The sequence below is a fragment of the Ranitomeya imitator genome, chromosome 6, assembly GCF_032444005.1.
Source record: "Ranitomeya imitator isolate aRanImi1 chromosome 6, aRanImi1.pri, whole genome shotgun sequence".
In the NCBI taxonomy this organism is placed as follows: Eukaryota; Metazoa; Chordata; class Amphibia; order Anura; family Dendrobatidae; genus Ranitomeya; species Ranitomeya imitator.
This window is the reverse complement of record NC_091287.1, coordinates 288,757,879-288,777,320: the sequence shown is the minus strand read 5'-3', so window position 1 is coordinate 288,777,320 and position 19,442 is coordinate 288,757,879. Positions and strand designations below refer to the sequence as shown.

General features: G+C 46.6%; 1 protein-coding gene across 5 annotated transcripts in view; it reads left to right on the top strand.

Annotated features, from left to right (window-relative positions):
* Positions 1 to 19,442, top strand: part of PIGN (phosphatidylinositol glycan anchor biosynthesis class N) — a 503,276-nt gene that overhangs the window by 28,260 nt on the left and 455,574 nt on the right. For all 5 annotated transcript variants that reach the window (XM_069730623.1, XM_069730624.1, XM_069730625.1 and 2 more), the window contains exons 2-3: positions 11,221 to 11,464; positions 12,980 to 13,101. In XM_069730623.1, coding sequence (XP_069586724.1) covers positions 11,244 to 11,464; positions 12,980 to 13,101 — 343 coding nt within the window. In that variant the 5' untranslated portion in view covers positions 11,221 to 11,243. The remainder of the gene's footprint in view (positions 1 to 11,220; positions 11,465 to 12,979; positions 13,102 to 19,442) is intronic.

Below are 19,442 nucleotides of genomic sequence, written 5' to 3'. Positions count from 1 at the left end.
CGGTTTTTGTGCGTTTTGTATGCGTTTTTGAAAGCTAAATAAAGATGTATTATTAAGGAAAAAAAAAAGATTTGTGATGTCATTATTGTCCAACCTCCTCTTGTACATTTGTCCAACCCACACTCCATTACACACAGATAGACAAATAGATGATAGATGAAATGGATAGACAGATCTACATATAGTTAGATCTATAGATGCATACATCTATCTATTCATATATGTATCTATAGATATATCTGGATAGATATATCTATTGATAGATGTATGGCTAGTGTAGGGTGTGTGTCCACTGACATCCGAATTAGCTGCAGATTGGATGCTGCGTACTTGTAGTCCCATTGGATGATGCCTGCACACACACCCCAAAAGACCCCCCACGCAGCCCCGCACACATCCGAACAGTCCCGCACAGCGCCGCACACATCCAAACAGTCCCGCACAGCCCCACACACATCCAAACAGTCCCGCACAGCCCCACACACATCCAAACAGTGCCGCACACACCTGAACAGCCAGGCACAGTCCTGCACACACCCGAACAGCCAGGCACACACCCTCACAGTCCCGCACACACCCTCACAGTCCCGCACACATCCGAACAGTCCCGCACACACCTGAACAGTCCCACACAGCGCCGCACACATCCGAACAGCCCGCAGACCCCGCCCGCACACACATACACGCACACAGTCACCGCCCACACACTTCCCTCCTCCCGAACTGCCGCGTTTCTTGGACTCACATCCGCAGCAGAACTGCAGATCTTTTTTACATCTGCGGTTTTGCTGCAGATGTGCCCGACTCAATGAACGTCTAAGGCTGCCGTCACACTAGCAGTATTTGGTCAATATTTTACCTCAGTATTTGTAAGCCAAAACCAGGAGTGGGTGATAAATGCAGAAGTGATGCATATGTTTCTATTATACTTTTCCTCTATTTGTTCCACTCCTGGTTTTGACTTACAAATACTGATGTAAAATACTGACCACATACTGCAAGTGTGATGGCAGCCTAAGGGTGCAGAACCTCTGCACAAAAGAAGTGACATGCTGTGGAAAAAAAAAGCTGTGTTTCGGTGCGGCTTTTTCCGCAGCATGTGCACAACAAGTCTGCGGCTCCCATAGACTTTCATTGGTTGTGCACTACACTGTGGATTTGATGCAATTCTGTGCAGTAAAAACCCCTGCGGATCTGCAATCAAATCCGCAACGTGTGCACACAGTCTTAGCATTTATTGAAGCTAGCAAAAAGCCAAGCAAAAAAACAAGTGTGAGATTGCACTTTTTTTTGCAATTTCATCATGTGAATTTTTTTCACATTTTCTGTTGCACGACATGCTAAAACCAATGGTGTCGTTCAAAAGTAGAACTTTTTCCGCAAAAGATAAGCCCTCACATGGCCATATTGACTTAAACATTATGGCTCTGGAAAGAAGGGGAGCGATAAACGAAAAAAGCTCCAGGGGTGAAGGGGTTTAGAAACATGAATATGGACATATCTATGTAAATAGACATAGATACATATCTATCCATCCATCCATCCATCCATCCATCCATCCATCTATCCTGTGTGTAATGGAGTGTGGGTTGGACAAATGTAAAAGAAGAGGATGTTGGACAGAAATGATATCACAAATCTTTGTTGAAGCTAGATGAGGGAGGGGTTTGGGTGTGTTTTGGAGTGGGTGTGGAAGGTTCAGGCTTAGAAGCCTGTGCAATGCATCATGGAACTTGTAGTATTAGAGCACAATAAGTCAGGAGAAAGGAAGCTGTCGATTAACCCCATGAGAGCTGGATCCAGCACTGAAGATGTGCTGCTACAGCATGATAACAGGTAATATTGCTAAAATAAACACAGTGAATGTTTTCGGTGGCACATAATAGCAAGATTTATGAAAAAAAAAATTGTAGTGGACAACTTCTTTAATCTAAGAGCTATAACTTTTTTGTTTTGTCGCTGACTGAGCTGTATGGCAGCTTTTTTTTTACAGGACATTTTCAGTGGTACCTTTTTTTTATTTACATTCTTCTTTTTGATTGCGTTTTATTCCTCTTTTTGTTCAGTGGTATGATAAACAATAGTTTTTTGCCTAGTTTTTTATTTGTTTTCTAAGGTGTTCACTGAAGGGCTTAACTATTGGGACAGTTTTATGGGTTGGGTCTTTCCGGACGTGGTGATAACAAATAGGTGTACTTTTTTAGTTTATTTTTGTTTTTACATAAATATATTTATTGGATTTAATATTTTTTCATTGTTCTGTATCTTGAGTTTTTTTTTTTTTTTTAAATATATTTTTACAATTTTTAATAACTTATTTTTGTTAACTTTTTTTTTACATTGTCCCAGGAAGTGACATCAACTTTCCGTGCCCTGATCGCTGATGTAATACATTTGCTCAGCGTCTCACAGGAGGCATGTCAGCTCTTGCTCTGAGCAGATGCTTACAGGCCACTGACCCAAGGTGATCCCGCTGCCATCTCTCGGCCGGGGGTCACCATGGAGACCATCGGCACAATGCTATCACAATCGCATTCTGCCGTTGAGAACAGAGAGGGAACTCACTCCATTTTTGATTCCCGTCAATGTCCCTGTTACTACTGACAGCAGCATAATAGGGGTTAAACGCCTGTGATTGGTGCTAGTACTGATCATGGGCTTTGCTGCAGGGTGTCAGCTGTCATATAGAGCTGACATTCGCTTTTGATCGCAGCGGTGCTCAGCATGAGCCCTCGAGATTGTCACGCAGTATACATACTGCGGTTTGCGGGAACGCAGCTCACACAGCGCTGTATACATACGGCGCTCATCGTGAAGGGGTTAAAAACAACTACCATATTTTATGCAGCAACTTACCTGCCAACGCTGTTTTTTTGTGGCGAAAAATCTGCTGCAAATGCTCAACGTGTGCTCGAGATGTTGGGACTTGGAGAGTCCAATAAATGATAAGACTGTGCTATGATAGGATTTTGGCTTCTCATAGCACCAACATAAAGTACAAATTTTCCCATGAAAAATCCTGGCTAATACTGAACCACTTAAGTATGTTGACCCAAAAATGCAAACGTTCTGACAACCAGAAGTCAATGAGGCCTTTTGGTTAAAATTTGCACAGAACTCAAAGTAAAATGGTTGTCCTAATCTGGGTACTTATCCCACCACTGGCAGCCACATCTATCTCCACAAAGTCTTATAATGCCAAGAATGGAGAGGCTCCAATACAATGGACACCCACAACTTCATTCCTTGGGTAACAAGATGTGAAATTGTAGATGAGGGTGCAAAGAGTGAGATTGGAAATTCCGGCATATTCTGTAGACATTCCATAAATGTACGGGATGGCTATACCCCATTGTTGTGTAATAAATATGTGATATATGGTTAAGAACTTGAATGCTTCCATCATAAAAAAAAATATTTGGCTTTTAAAAAAATTGAAAGTTTGAATATTTATAGAGGCATGCCTGGCTATCGGAGACGTGGGTAACCTGCCCTGCTGGTAGTGTGTCCCCAAATAAATCCAATATGCTGTATGAGGCAACAGTGTGATTTATTCCCAACGCTTTTCAATGTTCTCAGACTTCTTTATCAGGAGAACCACAAAAATCTACCCCCCCTTCCCCATCATACCACTTGTCGCTAAAATGAAGGGGCAGAAGTATTTCACCAAGCACTTATCTCCTCGAAAACTGAGGACGGTTTAGTAGAAAGCCTATGGACCAGCCTTTAACACATGAGAAAAGCAAAGCTTGGATGAGCACTCCTGCCCTGCATTTGAAGGGTCTTTGCACCCTTACCCCCATTGATCAAAACAGGCAACTAGCTCTCGTCTTGCTCCATGAATCTTCAAGCAAAAAAAAAAGCCCATTGAATTGACAAGCAGATGGATCTTCGAAGTGTAAATTTACCCTAAATGGGCCATTGATGGCCAGATCACATGTTTCTGTCATAATTGGGGCAGCATGGTGGCTCAGTGGTTAGCACTGGGCAGCGCTGGGGTCCTGGATTCAAATCCCACCAAGCACAACATCTCGCACACTCAAAAGACATACTGATAGGGTATCTATATTGTGAGCCCCAATGGGAACAGTGCTGGTAATGTCTGTAAAGGGCTGCAAAATATGATGGCTCTTTATACAGTAAATCAGTAAAATAAATAAATTAAACTGGGTAAGTGAAGATTTGAATGGGGGCTTTAAATAAGAAAAAAAAGAGGACCACTCACCTTGACCAAAGTGGCTATATTTGGTGCATATTGTACTCCTGTCGGTCCCCCGAGAATGCCATTGTTTTATTTTATTAATTTAAAAAAAAATCCTTCATACAGTTCTAGAGATGCAGGCCTTTTTAATTAGTGGTGATTTTTCTGGTCTTTACCAAGGGGCGGTGCTCACTGGGTCATAATGCAGAACACCCTAAAGTCACACCCCCAGAGAATCTGGCACGTCACGCCCCCAGAGAATACGGCGAATCACACCCCCAGAGAATCCGGTGAGCCCCGTCCCCAGAGAATCCGGCGAGCCCCGCCCCCAGAGAATCCGGCGAGCCCCGCCCCCAGAGAATCCGGCGAATCACACCCCCGGAGAATCTGGTGAATCACGCCCCCGGAGAATCCGGCGAATCACGCCCCCAGAGAATCTGGCGAATCACGCCCCCAGAGAATCCGGCGAATCACGCCCCGAGAGAATCCGGCGAGCCACGCCCCGAGAGAATCCGGCGAATCACGCCCCCAGAGAATCCGGCGAATCACGCCCCCAAAGAATCCGTCGAATCACGCCCCGAGAGAATCCGGCGAGCCACGCCCCGAGAGAATCCGGCGAGCCACGCCCCGAGAGAATCCGGCGAGCCCCGTCCCCAGAGAATCCGGCGAGCCCCGCCCCCAGAGAATCTGGTGAATCACGCCCCCGGAGAATCCGGCGAATCACGCCCCCAGAGAATCTGGCGAATCACGCCTCCAGAGAATCCGGCGAATCACGCCCCCAGAGAATCCGGCGAATCACGCCCCCAGAGAATCCGGCGAATCACGCCCCCAGAGAATCCGGCGAGTCACGCCCCGAGAGAATCCGGCGAGCCACGCCCCGAGAGAATCCGGCGAGCCACGCCCCGAGAGAATCCGGCGAGCCACTCCTCTAAAAATTACAAAAGTAAGATAGTTCCAAATCTCTGGGCCCATGTAATGATTTAAAAATAGAAAAATGCGAAATACTCAGAGGAGTGTTGGGAATGAAATAGGCCAAACTTTTGCAGTGGTGACATACCCTCTTTGAAGGACAGCTGGAAAGCCAAATCTGTTTTCTCCCATGTATTAGATAACTTGTAATTCTGCTGCTCTTTCTGAAGCACAGGAACGCTGCTGGAGATATGCCGGAGGCCCGTGTTACTGCAGCAGATTGCTCCTCCATGCGGTGCTGATCTATGGGTTCCCTTCATCTAGGGTCATACATAATGAAATGGGTTTATAGCGGGTTACCACAAGCAATTTATACAGGGGATGACAACGTGGAATGTGATCTTCATAATCCCGGAGGATAAATTGGGCAGATTGATGTCAAATCTAGACGTCCGTCAGATAAATCAAGGACCAGGCTTGAATTATGTAGGAGGAACTGATGAATATATAAGAACCTGGGAAATAGAATCCGACAATTTTTCAGAATTTCGCCGTCTTGCTCGCACCTCTCTGCTTCATTTGCCAGGAAGCGCCCTTTTCATGATCCAATAAATCATCTATGGCCGGTGCAATCTCAAATGTATCCGTGTAATAATATGCACAGTAAATGGCTCCTCTTTTATTGCTGTAGTCTTGCATTTGTGGGGTTATAATGTGTTTGTCAATGTTTTTGTTGTTTAGAGTAGGTCTTAGTAAATCATTTAGATGGCCGCTGCCAATGAGGACCACGTTTCCGTTATTGATTTTCACTCAGCGTGAAGTATCTGTGTACATGCTTACATTGTGCATTAGGAGATATTACTTGTCTGTTAAGCTGACATGATTGCATAGTCGTAGGTGTAGTAATAGGAAAGACCACCTGGTGGCAGTACTGAGCTACACACGTGCATCTATACTGCATTCATGAATGGCTTTGCTGGCTTTGCATAAAGCAGATTTCCGTCCAAAAGTGATGTAATAGAATAGATGGAAAACTTGTAACCTGTAAACATTGGGTTAGTATTTAGTATCTATTTTATATATCACAACTTTTTTGCTTTATTGCTTGAAAATATAGACCTCTAAACATTGAAACTGCAACACCAAGAAGGAATAGTCATGGAACTAAAGAAATCACAGGAACGATAGATATATTAAAGGGGATCTGTCACCTGTTTTTTGATACTTCATCTGAGAACATCATACCGTATATACTCGAGTATAAGCCAACCCGAGTATAAGCCGAGGCACCTAATTTTGCCACGGAAAACTGGGTAAGCTTATTGACTTGAGTATGTATTGTCCCCTCATTCCTATCCCAGTATGCATGGCTCCCCATCCTGTCCTGCTCTGTGTGGTTCCCCCTGTTGTATGCATGGCACCACCGGGCCCCTCGTATGCATGGCTTGGCTCCCCCCCTCCCATCCTTGTATGCATGGCTCCCCCCATCCCATTCTTGTATGCATGGCTCGGTTCCCCCATCCCATCCTTGTATGCATGGCTCGGCTCCCCCCGTCCCATCTTGTATGCATGGCTCCCCCCTTCCCACCCTTGTATGCATGGCTCCCCCCCATCCCATCTTGTATGCATGGCTCCTCCCCATCCCATATTGTATGCATGGCTCCCCCCATCTCATCTTGTATGCATGGCTCCCCCCATCTCATCTTGTATGCATGGCTCCTCCCCATCCCATATTGTATGCATGGCTCCCCCCATCTCATCTTGTATGCATGGCTCCCCCCATCTCATCTTGTATGCATGGCTCCCCCCATCTCATCTTGTATGCATGGCTCCCCCCATCTCATCTTGTATGCATGGCTCCCCCCGTCCCATCTTGTATGCATGGCTCCCTCCGTCCCATCTTGTATGCATGGCTCCCCCCGTCCCATCTTGTATGCATGGCTCCCTCCGTCCCATCTTGTATGCATGGCTCCCCCCATCCCATCTTATATGCATGGCTCCCCCCGTCCCATCTTGTATGCATGGCTCCCTCCGTCCCATCTTGTATTCATGGCTCTCCCCGTCCCATCTTGTATTCATGGCTCTCCCCGTCCCATCTTGTATTCATGGCTACCCCATCCCATCTTATATGCATGGCTCCCCCGTCCCATCTTGTATTCATGGCTCTCCCCATCCCATCTTGTATTCATGGCTCCCCCCATCCCATCTTATATGCATGGCTCCCCCGTCCCATCTTGTATTCATGGCTCTCCCCATCCCATCTTGTATTCATGGCTCCCCCCATCCCATCTTATATGCATGGCTCCCCCCGTCCCATCTTGTATGCATGGCCCCCCCCTTCCCATCTTGTATGCATGGCTTGGCTCCCTGTTCTCCCCCGTCCTCCCCTTGTATGATTGGCTCAGCGTCCTCCCCTGTCATACTCACCCTCCTCGCGCCGTCGCTGAATGTCCCTACATCTCCATTGTCCTGGCGCGGCAGCTTGTTCCTGTGTTCAGCGGTCACATGGTACCGCTGATTAAGGTTATGAATATGCGCTCCACTCCTATGGGAGTGGAGATTTGTCCATATTCATTACCTTTACTGAGCGGTACCACCTGACCGCTGAGCACAGGAACAGGAAAGAGCTGCTGGCGCCGGGACAGAGATGCAGGGACGGAGATGCAGCAACGGAGGGTGAGTATTGTGGGCTCTTTGTGTACATTGTATACAAACAGTGAGCTGCTAATCAGTGCTGGGGGTGGCATTGGACCAAGAGCACGCAGGCACTTATTCTAGCAGTGATAATCTCCTGCTGATAAAATGCTCATTGTATTGAAGCAGCACACAGCCTAATAAGTGACACATCACTGACATCTGTGTATCAGCCCCCACCTCATGCTGCCATCAGATTACATAGCAAAAACGTATTGACAGATTCCCTTTAGTGATAACAAAATGATGAAAAAAGGATACAAAATGTTCAAAACATCTTGTTTTATTCAGTATCAAGTATGAGTACCACACGTAGAAATACACGCACTTAGACACCTTGGTATGATATCAGTAAGGGTAAAAGGGTTTAAAGGGGTTTTCTGGTGTAAGGAGAAAAGTCTGCCCTCTATGTGACTGTAAACTGCCGAATCGTGACACATTTTGTGATGCACATACTGTCATGATTCCCTGTGGACAATTCAAGGGTGAGCTGATGAACTTTTCCTTATACCGTGCCTTGCGAAAGTATTCGCCCCCCCCCCCTGGAACTTTTCAACCTTTTCCCACATATCATGCTTCAAACATAAGGATACCAAATGTAAATTTTTGGTGAAGAATCAACAACAAATGGAACACAATTGTGAAGTTGAACGAAATTTATTGGTTATTTTACATTTTTTGTGGAAATTCAAAGACCTGAGGGTACCGTCACACTAAAACGACGCTGCAGCGATACGACAACGATGTCGATCGCTGCAGCATCGCTGTTTGGTCGCTGGAGAGCTGTCACACAGACAGCTCTCCAGCGACCAACGATCCTGAAGTCCCCAGGTAACCAGGGTAAACATCGGGTTACTAAGCGCAGGGCCGCACTTAGTAACCCGATGTTTACCCTGGTTACCAGCGTAAACGTAAAAAAAACAAACACTACATACTTACATTCCTGTCGCGTCCCTCGACGCTGTGCTTCTCTGCACTGACAGTGAGCGCCGGACAGCCGGAAAGCACAGCGGTGACGTCACCGCTGTACTTTACGGCTGGCCGGCGCTCACCAGTCAGTGCGGGAAGATGAAGGCGAGGGACATGACCAGACACCGGGAATATAAGTATGTAGTGTTTTTTTTTTTTTACATTTACACTAGTAACCAGGGTAAATATCGGATTACTAAGCGCGGCCCTGCGCTTAGTAACCCGATGTTTACCCTGGTTACCAGTGAAGACATCGCTGAATCGGCGGTGTCAGCGGGAGATCCAGCGACGAAATAAAGTTTCAAACGATCTGCTACGACGTACGATTCTCAGCGGGGTCCCTGATCGCAGTAGCGTGTCAGACACAGCGAGATCGTAAGGATATCGCTGGAACGTCACGGATCGTGCCGTCCTAGCGACCAAAGTGCCACTGTGTGACGGTACCCTGAGACTGGGACGGAGATTTGTCTTCCAACAAGATAATGATCACAAACACAAAGCAAAATCTACAATGGAATGGTTCACAAATAAACATATCCAGGTGTTAGAATGGCCAAGGCAAAGTCCAGACCTCAATAAGATTGAGAATCTGTGGAAAGAGCTGAAAACTGCTGTTCACAAATGATCTCCATCAAACCTCACTGAGCTCGAGCTGTTTGCCAAGGAAGAATGGGCAAGAATTTCAGTCTCTCGATGTACAAACCTGATAGAGACATACCCCAAGTGACTTGCAGCTGTAATCGCAGGAAAACGTGGCGCAACAAAGTATTAAGTTAAAGGGGCTGAACAATATTGCATGCCCCACAGTTTTTGAATTTCCACAAAAATTTAAAATAACCAATAAATTTCGTTCAATTTCACAATTGTGTTCCACTTGTTGTTGATTCTTCACCAAGAATTTACATTTGGCATTTTCATGTTTGAAGCATGATATGTGGCAAAAGGTTGAAAAGTTCCAGGAGGCCGAATACTTTCGCAAGGCACTGTATGTCATGATTCCCTGTATTCCCCTGTAGCTGTATGATCAAGTAACAGCATGTATATGATTTTGCATACTTGTGGTCACCTGCCAACTAGACTCCTGCACTGCTCTCAAGTCTGTTGTATTGACAGAAGCTGCATGAGACTAGTCGGCATGTGACCACAAGTATGCAAATCACGTACAGTACGTGCGGTTATTTGATCATTCACCTGCGGGGGAATACAGGGAATCGTGACAATGTACAATTGGCACACTGTCACAATTTGGCAGTCGAATTTATTGACCTTAGAGTTTTATTTTCTAAGGACCACCCCTTGAAGAAATGAATGAGGTTCATTGTATCCTGCCCTCCCACCACCAGCGTTGTCTTTGCTGAGCGCAGTTGTGTTGTGTGCTTGTGACCAGCATGCTGCATTCATTCAAGCAAAAAGCCGTATAGACAGTGTGGTTGGCGCAGGAAAACACAGGATCTGAGGCAGATGCCAAAATAAGAAGTTACAAGATGTGGCGGTCTGCTGAAATCGCTTCACCTGAAGTCATACTGTGTCATCGGCACAGAGGAGGAGGATAACAGAAGCTATGGCGTATTGCAGTTGGCTGCTAGATATAATGGGAGGTGGCTATTTGGAAGCATTGCAATATATAATGTCCAATGAAGCACAGTTCCATTTATGGATTTAATTCTAGAGAAATGGGTACACAGAAAAGTAACGTGAGATGTACAACCAACACTTTATGATTTTTGAATTAAAGGTGTTATCCAGGATAATTTCCTTTCTTTTACTATGGGTCTAAGAACTAACAAGCAGGTAGCTGCTAATGATCTGCCCTTTCTGCCGGTACAGATCGGTCACAAACCTCTCCTGCCGGCAATTCTGTGGCTTCTGTTGATGTCATGTCGACAGCACAGCTGCTTCTCTTCCTTTCTGCACCGTGACTGCCAGTGTCATGCTGATTGACAGCTGGCTCCCCACTGCCTAACTGCGGGGAGCCAGCTGTCAGTCTGCATGACGCCTGCAGCCACACCCCATTGACACAGCAGCCCAGGTAGAGGAAGAGCTTCTCTGTTGACATGAAGCAGCAGGATCGGTCAGTGAACACTCTGAGCCAGCGCCAGGTAGACCATGCAGATAGTTAGTAACGACCCGCCTGTTAACTCTTGGGCCCATAGTAAAAAAATAAACTAGTCCCAGAAAACTCCTTTTAATGTGCGGTTCCAATATCCAGTGATGAGAATGTGAGCACAGCCGTGTATGAACATTATTCAACCAATCGCGTCACAGGTAACTGATCGCATGAATGAGTATTGTCCGTTCGGGGGTCTGTTTTTCATGGCCCACCCTGTATTAGACTGTTGGAGTGAATATTCTCTAAAAGTTCTAACTGTAAGCCGTGCTCTCTGCTCTTTTATATGTGGCAGTATATGAAGCCATACTGTGCATTGAATCGTCTCTTTCTTTTGCAGGTGCTGTCACTCGTTTTTAGAGGATGCTGCGTTTTGTCATTTTTGCCTTGTTCTTCCACTCTGTCTTCTTCATGTCAATTTTTCACATCTATTTTACCTCTCCACTGGTCCATGGCATGACGCCACAGCGTACCCGGCTCCCACCACCTGCAAAACGACTGGTTCTGTTTGTGGCTGATGGATTGAGAGCCGACACCTTCTTTGAGTTGGATGAGCATGGTCTTCCCAGAGCTCCTTATCTTAGGTGAGGTTAAACCTTGAGACTAAGATTTTGTTGTAGTTTTTTTTTTCATAAGAATCCATTCTGGTATTTTAGATTTTTATTTTTTTCAACCAATAGGAAAAAAAATCCTGTTGCGTAATCTTTGTACAACAGTTTACAAATATGTATAAATCGAAATAAAATGTTAAATTCATAATTTTGTTATTGCTTCTTGATCTATACATTGTGAAAGCTCAGATAATGATGATTTTCTTTCTATAGTGCCAACATATTTTGTTGCACTTTACAACTCAGGGGGAACTTGTACGAACAAGATGTTATAGAGTAAGAGTTACATATACCAAGAGGAGTGAGGGCCCTGTTCCCAAGCATACAATCTATGGGGAAGTAAGGGTAAAAATTAAAGTGCTTGTCGTGCGACGTCTGGCCATCAGTATAATGAATAGTGGCATCCAAATACTGCTGCATAAACCAGTCAACAGCCAGTCTTAAGTACAAAGTGCCATCGAGTGCTTGTAAGCGAGAACATGGAAACGTTAGTTGGATTAAAGGGAGAGCAGGGAATATTTGGGTCAGTGACGCAAGGTGATGGTCCGCTCTAAAGAAATGTGTGTTTAGGGCACATTTGAAACTGGATACTGGGAATTAACCAGATTGCCTGGGGTGGTGCATTCCAGAAAACTGGTGCACCACGAGAGAAGTCCTGAGACAGAAGTGGGAGGATCAGATTATAGAGGAGGCTAGTTTTAGGACGAGATGGTGTTCTGTCCACTTTTTTGTTTTGTTTTTTTTTCCCCTTTTTCCCCCCTGTAATAATATGCCTGGCCACGTGTTCATGTTTTCAGTGAAGCAAGGAAAAGCTATTGTCAGATTCCTCCAGCTGTTGCTTTACTCCCACTGGAACAGAGGATCAGGCACGATCAGCTCTGACATGCCGAATCCATCTTTCTCCTGACGTGTGCCATCTGGGCACACACAGGAGTAGTCAAGACATTTATTCATTTTTTTGAACAGCTTAAAGGGTTGATCACTTTGATAAAAAGGAAATAAAAAAGAGGTCAAAAAAGCAGGATGTGTTAAAAAAAAATAAAAGAAGCATCCCTCTAGGATTTATTGTTATGTATACTTTTAGTGTTTGCTGAGCGGTTAATTCAAACTTATTGAAACAACTCCTGTCACACTGATCACCCATCGTTCTCGTCTCTGTACTGCGCAGCCCTCGCCGGTCTGCACTTCCTGCTGCAGCTATGATGTCCTGGCACAGGGACATGTGATTGCTGCATCCGATCCCTGCTGCCGCCATTGATTGGCTGCAGAGACATTTCCTGTGTGAGGGATCCAGGAAGTATCCTCGTGGGAAGGCAGGAAAAGGAATAGTTCTGCCTACAAGGAAATTCTGCACAGAGTGAGTGCAAGTAGGGATTCAGGATCTGATAGCATTGGTCATTCCCTACTGTGCTTCATTTGATAACCGCCTTGAATATTCATGGTTACTGATTTGTTATTAATGCATTATACCCTCTCTGGCCTTTTCAGAAACATATTACATACTAAGGGTAGTTGGGGAGTTTCTCACACTCGAGTTCCTACAGAGTCCAGGCCAGGACATGTTGCACTCATTGCTGGATTTTATGAAGATGTCAGTGCAGTTGCAAAAGGTATGTAAGGAATTATTTTTTTTATATTTTTAAATCCTAGTAATTTGCTTGATATATTTTCTTCGATTATTATCTAGTGCTCTCCTTTGACAATTTAAGACCTAATTTTTATCTTCAATGTGGTCATCCTTGTGCCCATTTTTACCTTCAGTGTTTCATCCATGCCTGTTTTTACCATCAGTGTGTCATACGTGTGCCCGTTTTTACCCTTCAGTATGTCGTCCATGTGCCCGTTTTTACCCTTCAGTGTGTCATCTGTGTGTCCACTTTTACCCTCAGTGTGTCATCTGTTTGCCCGTTTCTACCTTCAGTGTGTCATCCGTGTGCCCGTTTTTTCCTTCGGTGTGTCATCCGTGTGCCCGTTTTTACCCTTAGTATGTCATCTGTGTGCCCGTTTTTACCATCAGTATGTCATACGTATGCTCATTTTTACCCTCTTTGTGTCATCAGTGTCCTCTTTTACCTTCAGTGTGTCATCAGTGTGACCTCTTTTACTTTTAGTATGTCATCCGTGTGCCCGTTTTTACCCTCAGTGTGGTCATGTGTGCCCGTTTTTTACCTTCAGTGTCATCCGTGTGTCCGTTTTTACCCTCAGTGTGGTCATCCGTGTGCCAGTTTTTTACCCTCAGTGTGTCATCCGTGTCCATTTTTACCCTCAGTGTGGTCATCCGTGTGCCCATTGTTACCTTCAGTGTGTCATCCCTGTGCCCGTTTTTATCTTCAGTGTGTCATCCTTGTGCCCGTTTTTACCCTCAGTGTGTCATCCGTGTGCCCGTTTTTACCCTCAGTGTGTCATCCTTGTGCCTGTTTTTACCCTGTGTCATCCTTGTGCCCGTTTTTACCCTCCGTGTCATCTGTGTGCCCGTTTTTACCCTCAGTGTCATCCGTGTGCCCGTTTTTACCTTCAGTTTTTCATCCGTGTGCCCGTTTTTACCTTCAGTGTCATCCGTGTGCCCGTTTTTACAATCAGTGTGTCATCCGTGTGCCCGTTTTTACCCTCAGTGTGTCATCCTTGTGCCCGTTTTTACCCTCAGTGTCATCCGTGTGCCCGTTTTTACCTTCAGTTTTTCATCCGTGTGCCCGTTTTTACCTTCAGTGTCATCCGTGTGCCCGTTTTTACCTTCAGTGTCATCCGTGTGCCCGTTTTTACCTTCAGTGTGTCACCCGTGTGCCCGTTTTTACCTTCAGTGTGTCATCCGTGTGCCCGTTTTACCATCAGTGTGTCATCCGTGTGCCCATTTTTACCATCTGTGTGTCATCCGTGTGCCCGTTTTAACCCCCAGTGTGTCATCCGTGTGCCCATTTTTACCATCTGTGTGTCATCCGTGTGCCTGTTTTAACCCCCAGTGTGTCATCAGTGATTTTCCAGTGTGGAAAAAGAAATAAATAGATGCCGAACCTTCTCCTATACTTTGCACTGTTAACCACTGAGCGCACACAGATGACACACTGATGCTGTATGCGTTTTTCATAGACCCATGTCACCCTTGCTGCCGGGAATAAATGGACATGTGGATAGCAGGAAAGGTTATAATGGGGACTTGTGGGAGCCGTGAAAAATACAGATACTACACATACTGGAAACACAGACATGTGACGGAGGCTCTTAAGGCCCCGTCACACTTAGCGACGCTAAAGCGATCCCGACAACGATACGACCTGTCAGGGATCGTTGCTGCGTCGCTATGTGGTCGCTGGTGAGATGTCAAACTGTGAGATCTCCCCAACGACGCAGCAGCGATGCCGCGACCTGTAGCGACCTGTACAACAATGTCACATGGCAGCTATTTCATGACGATTAACAGACCTCAATGAGGGACGTCCTGTCATGAGGTCGTTGGTAAGGTGTCACACACAGCGATGTGTGCTACCCAGCGGGACCTCAACGATCAAAAAAAGGTCCAGGCCATTCCGACACGACCAGCGATCTCACAGCAGGGGCCTGGTCGCTGCTACGTGTCACACATAGCGAGATCGCTACTGAGGTCGCTGTTGCGTCACAAAACTTGTGACTCAGCAGTGATCTCGCTTTGTGTGACGGGGGCTTTAGAATTGATCCATACTGGTGACACTGAGAGAATACATTTACTAATTGACATAAAAGTGATTTTATTTTCCAAAACAACTATTCGGTTCTGTACCCAGATGGCAGATTTATCAATGGCGCCTAAAAGAAAACCTGCCTTTGTTGCCCTCACGAACCACAGCAGCCGTCATTTCACCAGAGAAGTTTTATAACATGAAAGCTGACTTCTCATTGGCTGCTAAAGGCAATAAATAGTATTTCTCTGTCGCCCATGACGGCACCACGGAGAGAGGGGATCCGCCCACCAAGGACAGGAAACCTACAGATAAAAAGGCGGTACCACTCTCCCGCATCAGTTGGTTTCCTGTCCTTGATGGGAGACCTACGGACTTACCAGATCGACGTTGGATTCCGGGGCCAACCAGTCCGACTCAGGCAGCTGGGGTCCCTCTGCCTCGGCTGGGGTGGTTACCCGAAGCGCCACCGCTGGGGGCTAGTGGGCCTCTAGGGTGTGCGGGGGAGGTGACAAGGAGTTCGCGGTCACCTCCCCAGGTAAGATGCAGCAGCGGCAACATCCAGGGGGGTCCCTCTGTGGTTGCGGGAGGAGCGGCGCGGTCCTCCCAAGGAAAGCGTCAGTCTGCACACTGCACCGCCACCTGGCGTGCAGAGCCGCGCGTTAGGGGGCTGCATAGGACCGGGAGCCTCGGTCAGCAGCGCCATATCTGCACTCCTGGGCGCCATCTTGAAAGTACAGCGCATGCCCGGGAATCGCTGGTCTTGCGATGCGGCAGGGTGCTTCTGCGCAGGCGCCGGCGGTTGACTGCCGCTCGGGCGCCCAGGATTGATCTGCGCAGGCGCCGCCGAGAAGCTCATCTGCGCAGGCACCGGCGTTCAGCGCTCCTCGCCGCCGCTAGGAGCTACTGCGCAGGCGCCAAGAAAAAAAAAAAAAAAAGAGCGGCGGGAAATATTTAAATGGGAGTAGTTACAATCTCCCAGTGGCTCTGCAGTATTATCAGCAGGAGCCTCAGGAGCTACTAGTCGCCGCAGCACCAGCGCAGCGCGCATTATTAGGGCAGCGACCGCAGACCAGCAGCAGTATGAGCGACCCGGCATCACCCTTGCCAGAATCACCACCACCTATAGGGTCACCGCAGCAGCAGCAAAAACGGCGACAACAGAAAGGATACCAGGACGCCAGCGGTAAAGAACGCCAAAGGTCCCAACACAGTAAGGAGTCCAGTACGGCGTCGGGGAAAAAGCCAGAGGCAGAGAATCCCCAATCGGTATTTATGGGTCCTGGAGGTGGTAAGTGATCTTCGTGAAAGTCAGAGACAGTAAGATTATTATTTGTCTCTTTTAGGGGAGGAAAAGCTTAAGGTAAAACCAAGCATAAAATCTGTGCCATCTGTAGAGAAGATCTTCCACCCGCCTGGGAGAAGAGACTATGTAATACTTGCATACAGCAGACAGTATCCGAAAGTCTTCCCGGGTTTGCAGCCGATCTAAAAAACCTGATTAAGGAGCAAGTGGAAGACACCTTTAGATCCCTAAAAAGTGAGAAAAAATGGAGAAAGACCAGACACAGGTCCCCGTCTCCGGCATCAAAAACTAACAGTTATAGTGCGAGTTCAGTATCCTCCAACTCCTCCTCCTCATCCTCATCTTCCTTTTCTTCCTCAGGGGGGCACAACTGTTTCCCACTAGAAGACACCGATGGCCTCATAAAAGCAGTGAGAAGTACTATGGGTTTAGTAGACTCCCACCCCAAAAAATCGGTGCAGGACATCATGTTTGGGGGTCTAGAACAAAAAAAGAGAAGGTCTTTCCCACTTAATGACGCAATAGCGGCTTTAATTAAAAAAGAATGGAAAAAACCATGAAAAAGACTCTAACTCCAAAAAGGAAATACCCCTTCGAGGATGAATCCTGCTCCTTTTGGGAGAAAGCCCCCAAGTTAGATGTAGCCATAGCTAAGGATTCAAAGAAATTCGCCCTCCCATTTGAAGATATGGGGGTCCTAAAAGACCCTATGGACAAGAAGGCAGACGCCTTCCTCAAAGGCTCCTGGGAGGCAGCGGGAGGAGGTCTAAAACCAGCAGTGGCAGCTGCGTGTACATCCCGCTCCCTAATGATTTGCTTGAATCAACTAGAGGGTCAATTAAAAGGGAAATCTTCCCGGGACTCAATACTGAACACCCTACCAGTAATGAGGGGGGCAGCGGCTTTTCTGGCTGACGCTTCGGCCGACTCTATCAGATTAGCCGCCAGGTCAGCAGTGTTTGCTAATGCGGCCAGGCGCGCCCTCTGGCTTAAGAACTGGCCAGGCGACTTGCAAATAAAAACGAAATTGTGTACCATCCCCTGCGAAGGAGAATTTTTGTTCGGATCTACCTTAGACGACATCCTGGAAAAAGCAGGGGACAGCAAAAAGTCCTTTCCCTCTCTGGGTCTCCCCTCTTATCGGAAGCCCTTTCTGAACAAGAGGTTTTTCCGTAAAAACCCGGGGAGAGGCCAGGGAAAATGGGAGGATAAGAGGAACAAAAATAAGGGATTCATCTTCAACAAAAACCCCAATGATAGCAAGAAACCTTCGCAATGAAGGTTCGCCCCAGGTGGGGGGGAGACTATCTCTCTTTCTCCCAGCCTGGGAAAGGATTACCTCCAGTCAATGGATACTGAACATAATAGAATCAGGACTGAGGTTAACATTCAAAAGATACCCTCGTCCCTCTTTTACGATGACATCTACAAGGTCTTCAGCAGAAGAGCAATTGGCACTAGAAAACGAAGTCATCGGGTTAGTAAAGAAGGGAGTACTCCTGGAGGTTCCTCCACAAGAAAGAGGGCAAGGGTACTATTCCCCTCTATTCCTGAGGAAAAAGCCAGACGGTTCCTTCAGGACCATTATAAACCTGAAAAAACTAAGCGATTACCTAGAGGTTCAAGCATTCAAGATGGAAACAATAAAGTCATCTATCAAAATGCTGTTTCCTCAATGCTTCATGGTGGTCCTAGACCTGAAGGACGCATATTATCACGTCCCAATACACAAGGATTACCAGAGATTCCTCAGGATGGCGGTTCACATCAGGGGAGTCCTAAGTCACTTCCAGTTCTCAGCTCTACCGTTTGGTCTAGCCATAGCCCCGAGGGTTTTCACAAAACTGATTGCGGAGGTAATGGCTCACCTAAGAGAAGAAAATACCCTGATTGTACCATATCTGGACGACTTTTTGGTGATAGGCTCCTCCCCGCAACATTGCGAGAATCAGTTGGCAATAGTAATACATTCCTTAAAGGAATTGGGTTGGCTAATAAACATAAAAAAATCCAGACTAATGCCTTCTCAGGTCCAGGAGTACCTAGGTCTCACCCTAGATTCCAAAAAATGGAATGTCGGCTCCCGGGGGACAAAATACAGAAAATAAAAAGTCTAGTATCGAGAACTCAATCTCTCCCCTCCATAACACTCCGCCAAGCCATGTCCCTCTTAGGCTCCATGACTTCCTGCATCCCCGCGGTCCAGTGGGCCCAGCTACATTCAAGAGATCTCCAATGGCAGATCTTGTCAGAGCAAATCCATCTAGGGGGGCATTTAGACGGGCGGTTAACTCTATCTACTCGCATCAATCACTCTCTAAGATGGTGGACATCACAGAAAAATCTTTCCCAGGGAGTTCCATGGGTAATCCAAATCTCAAAGGTCCTGACTACGGACGCAAGTCCCTCAGGGTGGCTCATCTGGGCGATCTAGTAGCCCAGGGCATTTGGTCTCCGATGCTAGCAAACAAATCCTCCAATATGAAGGAACTTCTTGAGGTGAAATTTGCCCTTCAAGAATTCTTGGGGGTCCTTCACTCTCACCATGTAAGGGTGATGTCGGACAAGCGGGTGGTGGTATCTTACCTAAATCACCAAGGGGGCACTTGTTCAAAAAACCTAATGGAAGTGACAAAGTCAATTCTACAAATAGCCGAGAGCAACCTTCTATCCCTGACAAGTTTGCACATAAAGGGAGTAGACAATTACAAAGCAGACTTCCTCAGTCGTTCCAGCCTAAAACAGGGAGAATGGGAACTAAATCAGGGTATATTTACTCAGATCACAAAAAGGTGGGGCGTACCCAAAGTAGACCTCTTCGCAAACCATCTAAACAGGAAAGTAGACTCCTTCTGCTCCCTATCTCCCCTGGGGAACCCGGTAGTAGTGGATGCATTCCTGATGTCTTGGGGGCATCAACTGGTCTATGCCTTCCCTCCTCTTATTCTGATTCCGGCAGTGCTGAGGAAGATTCGGGAGGACGGGGCGCTTGTCA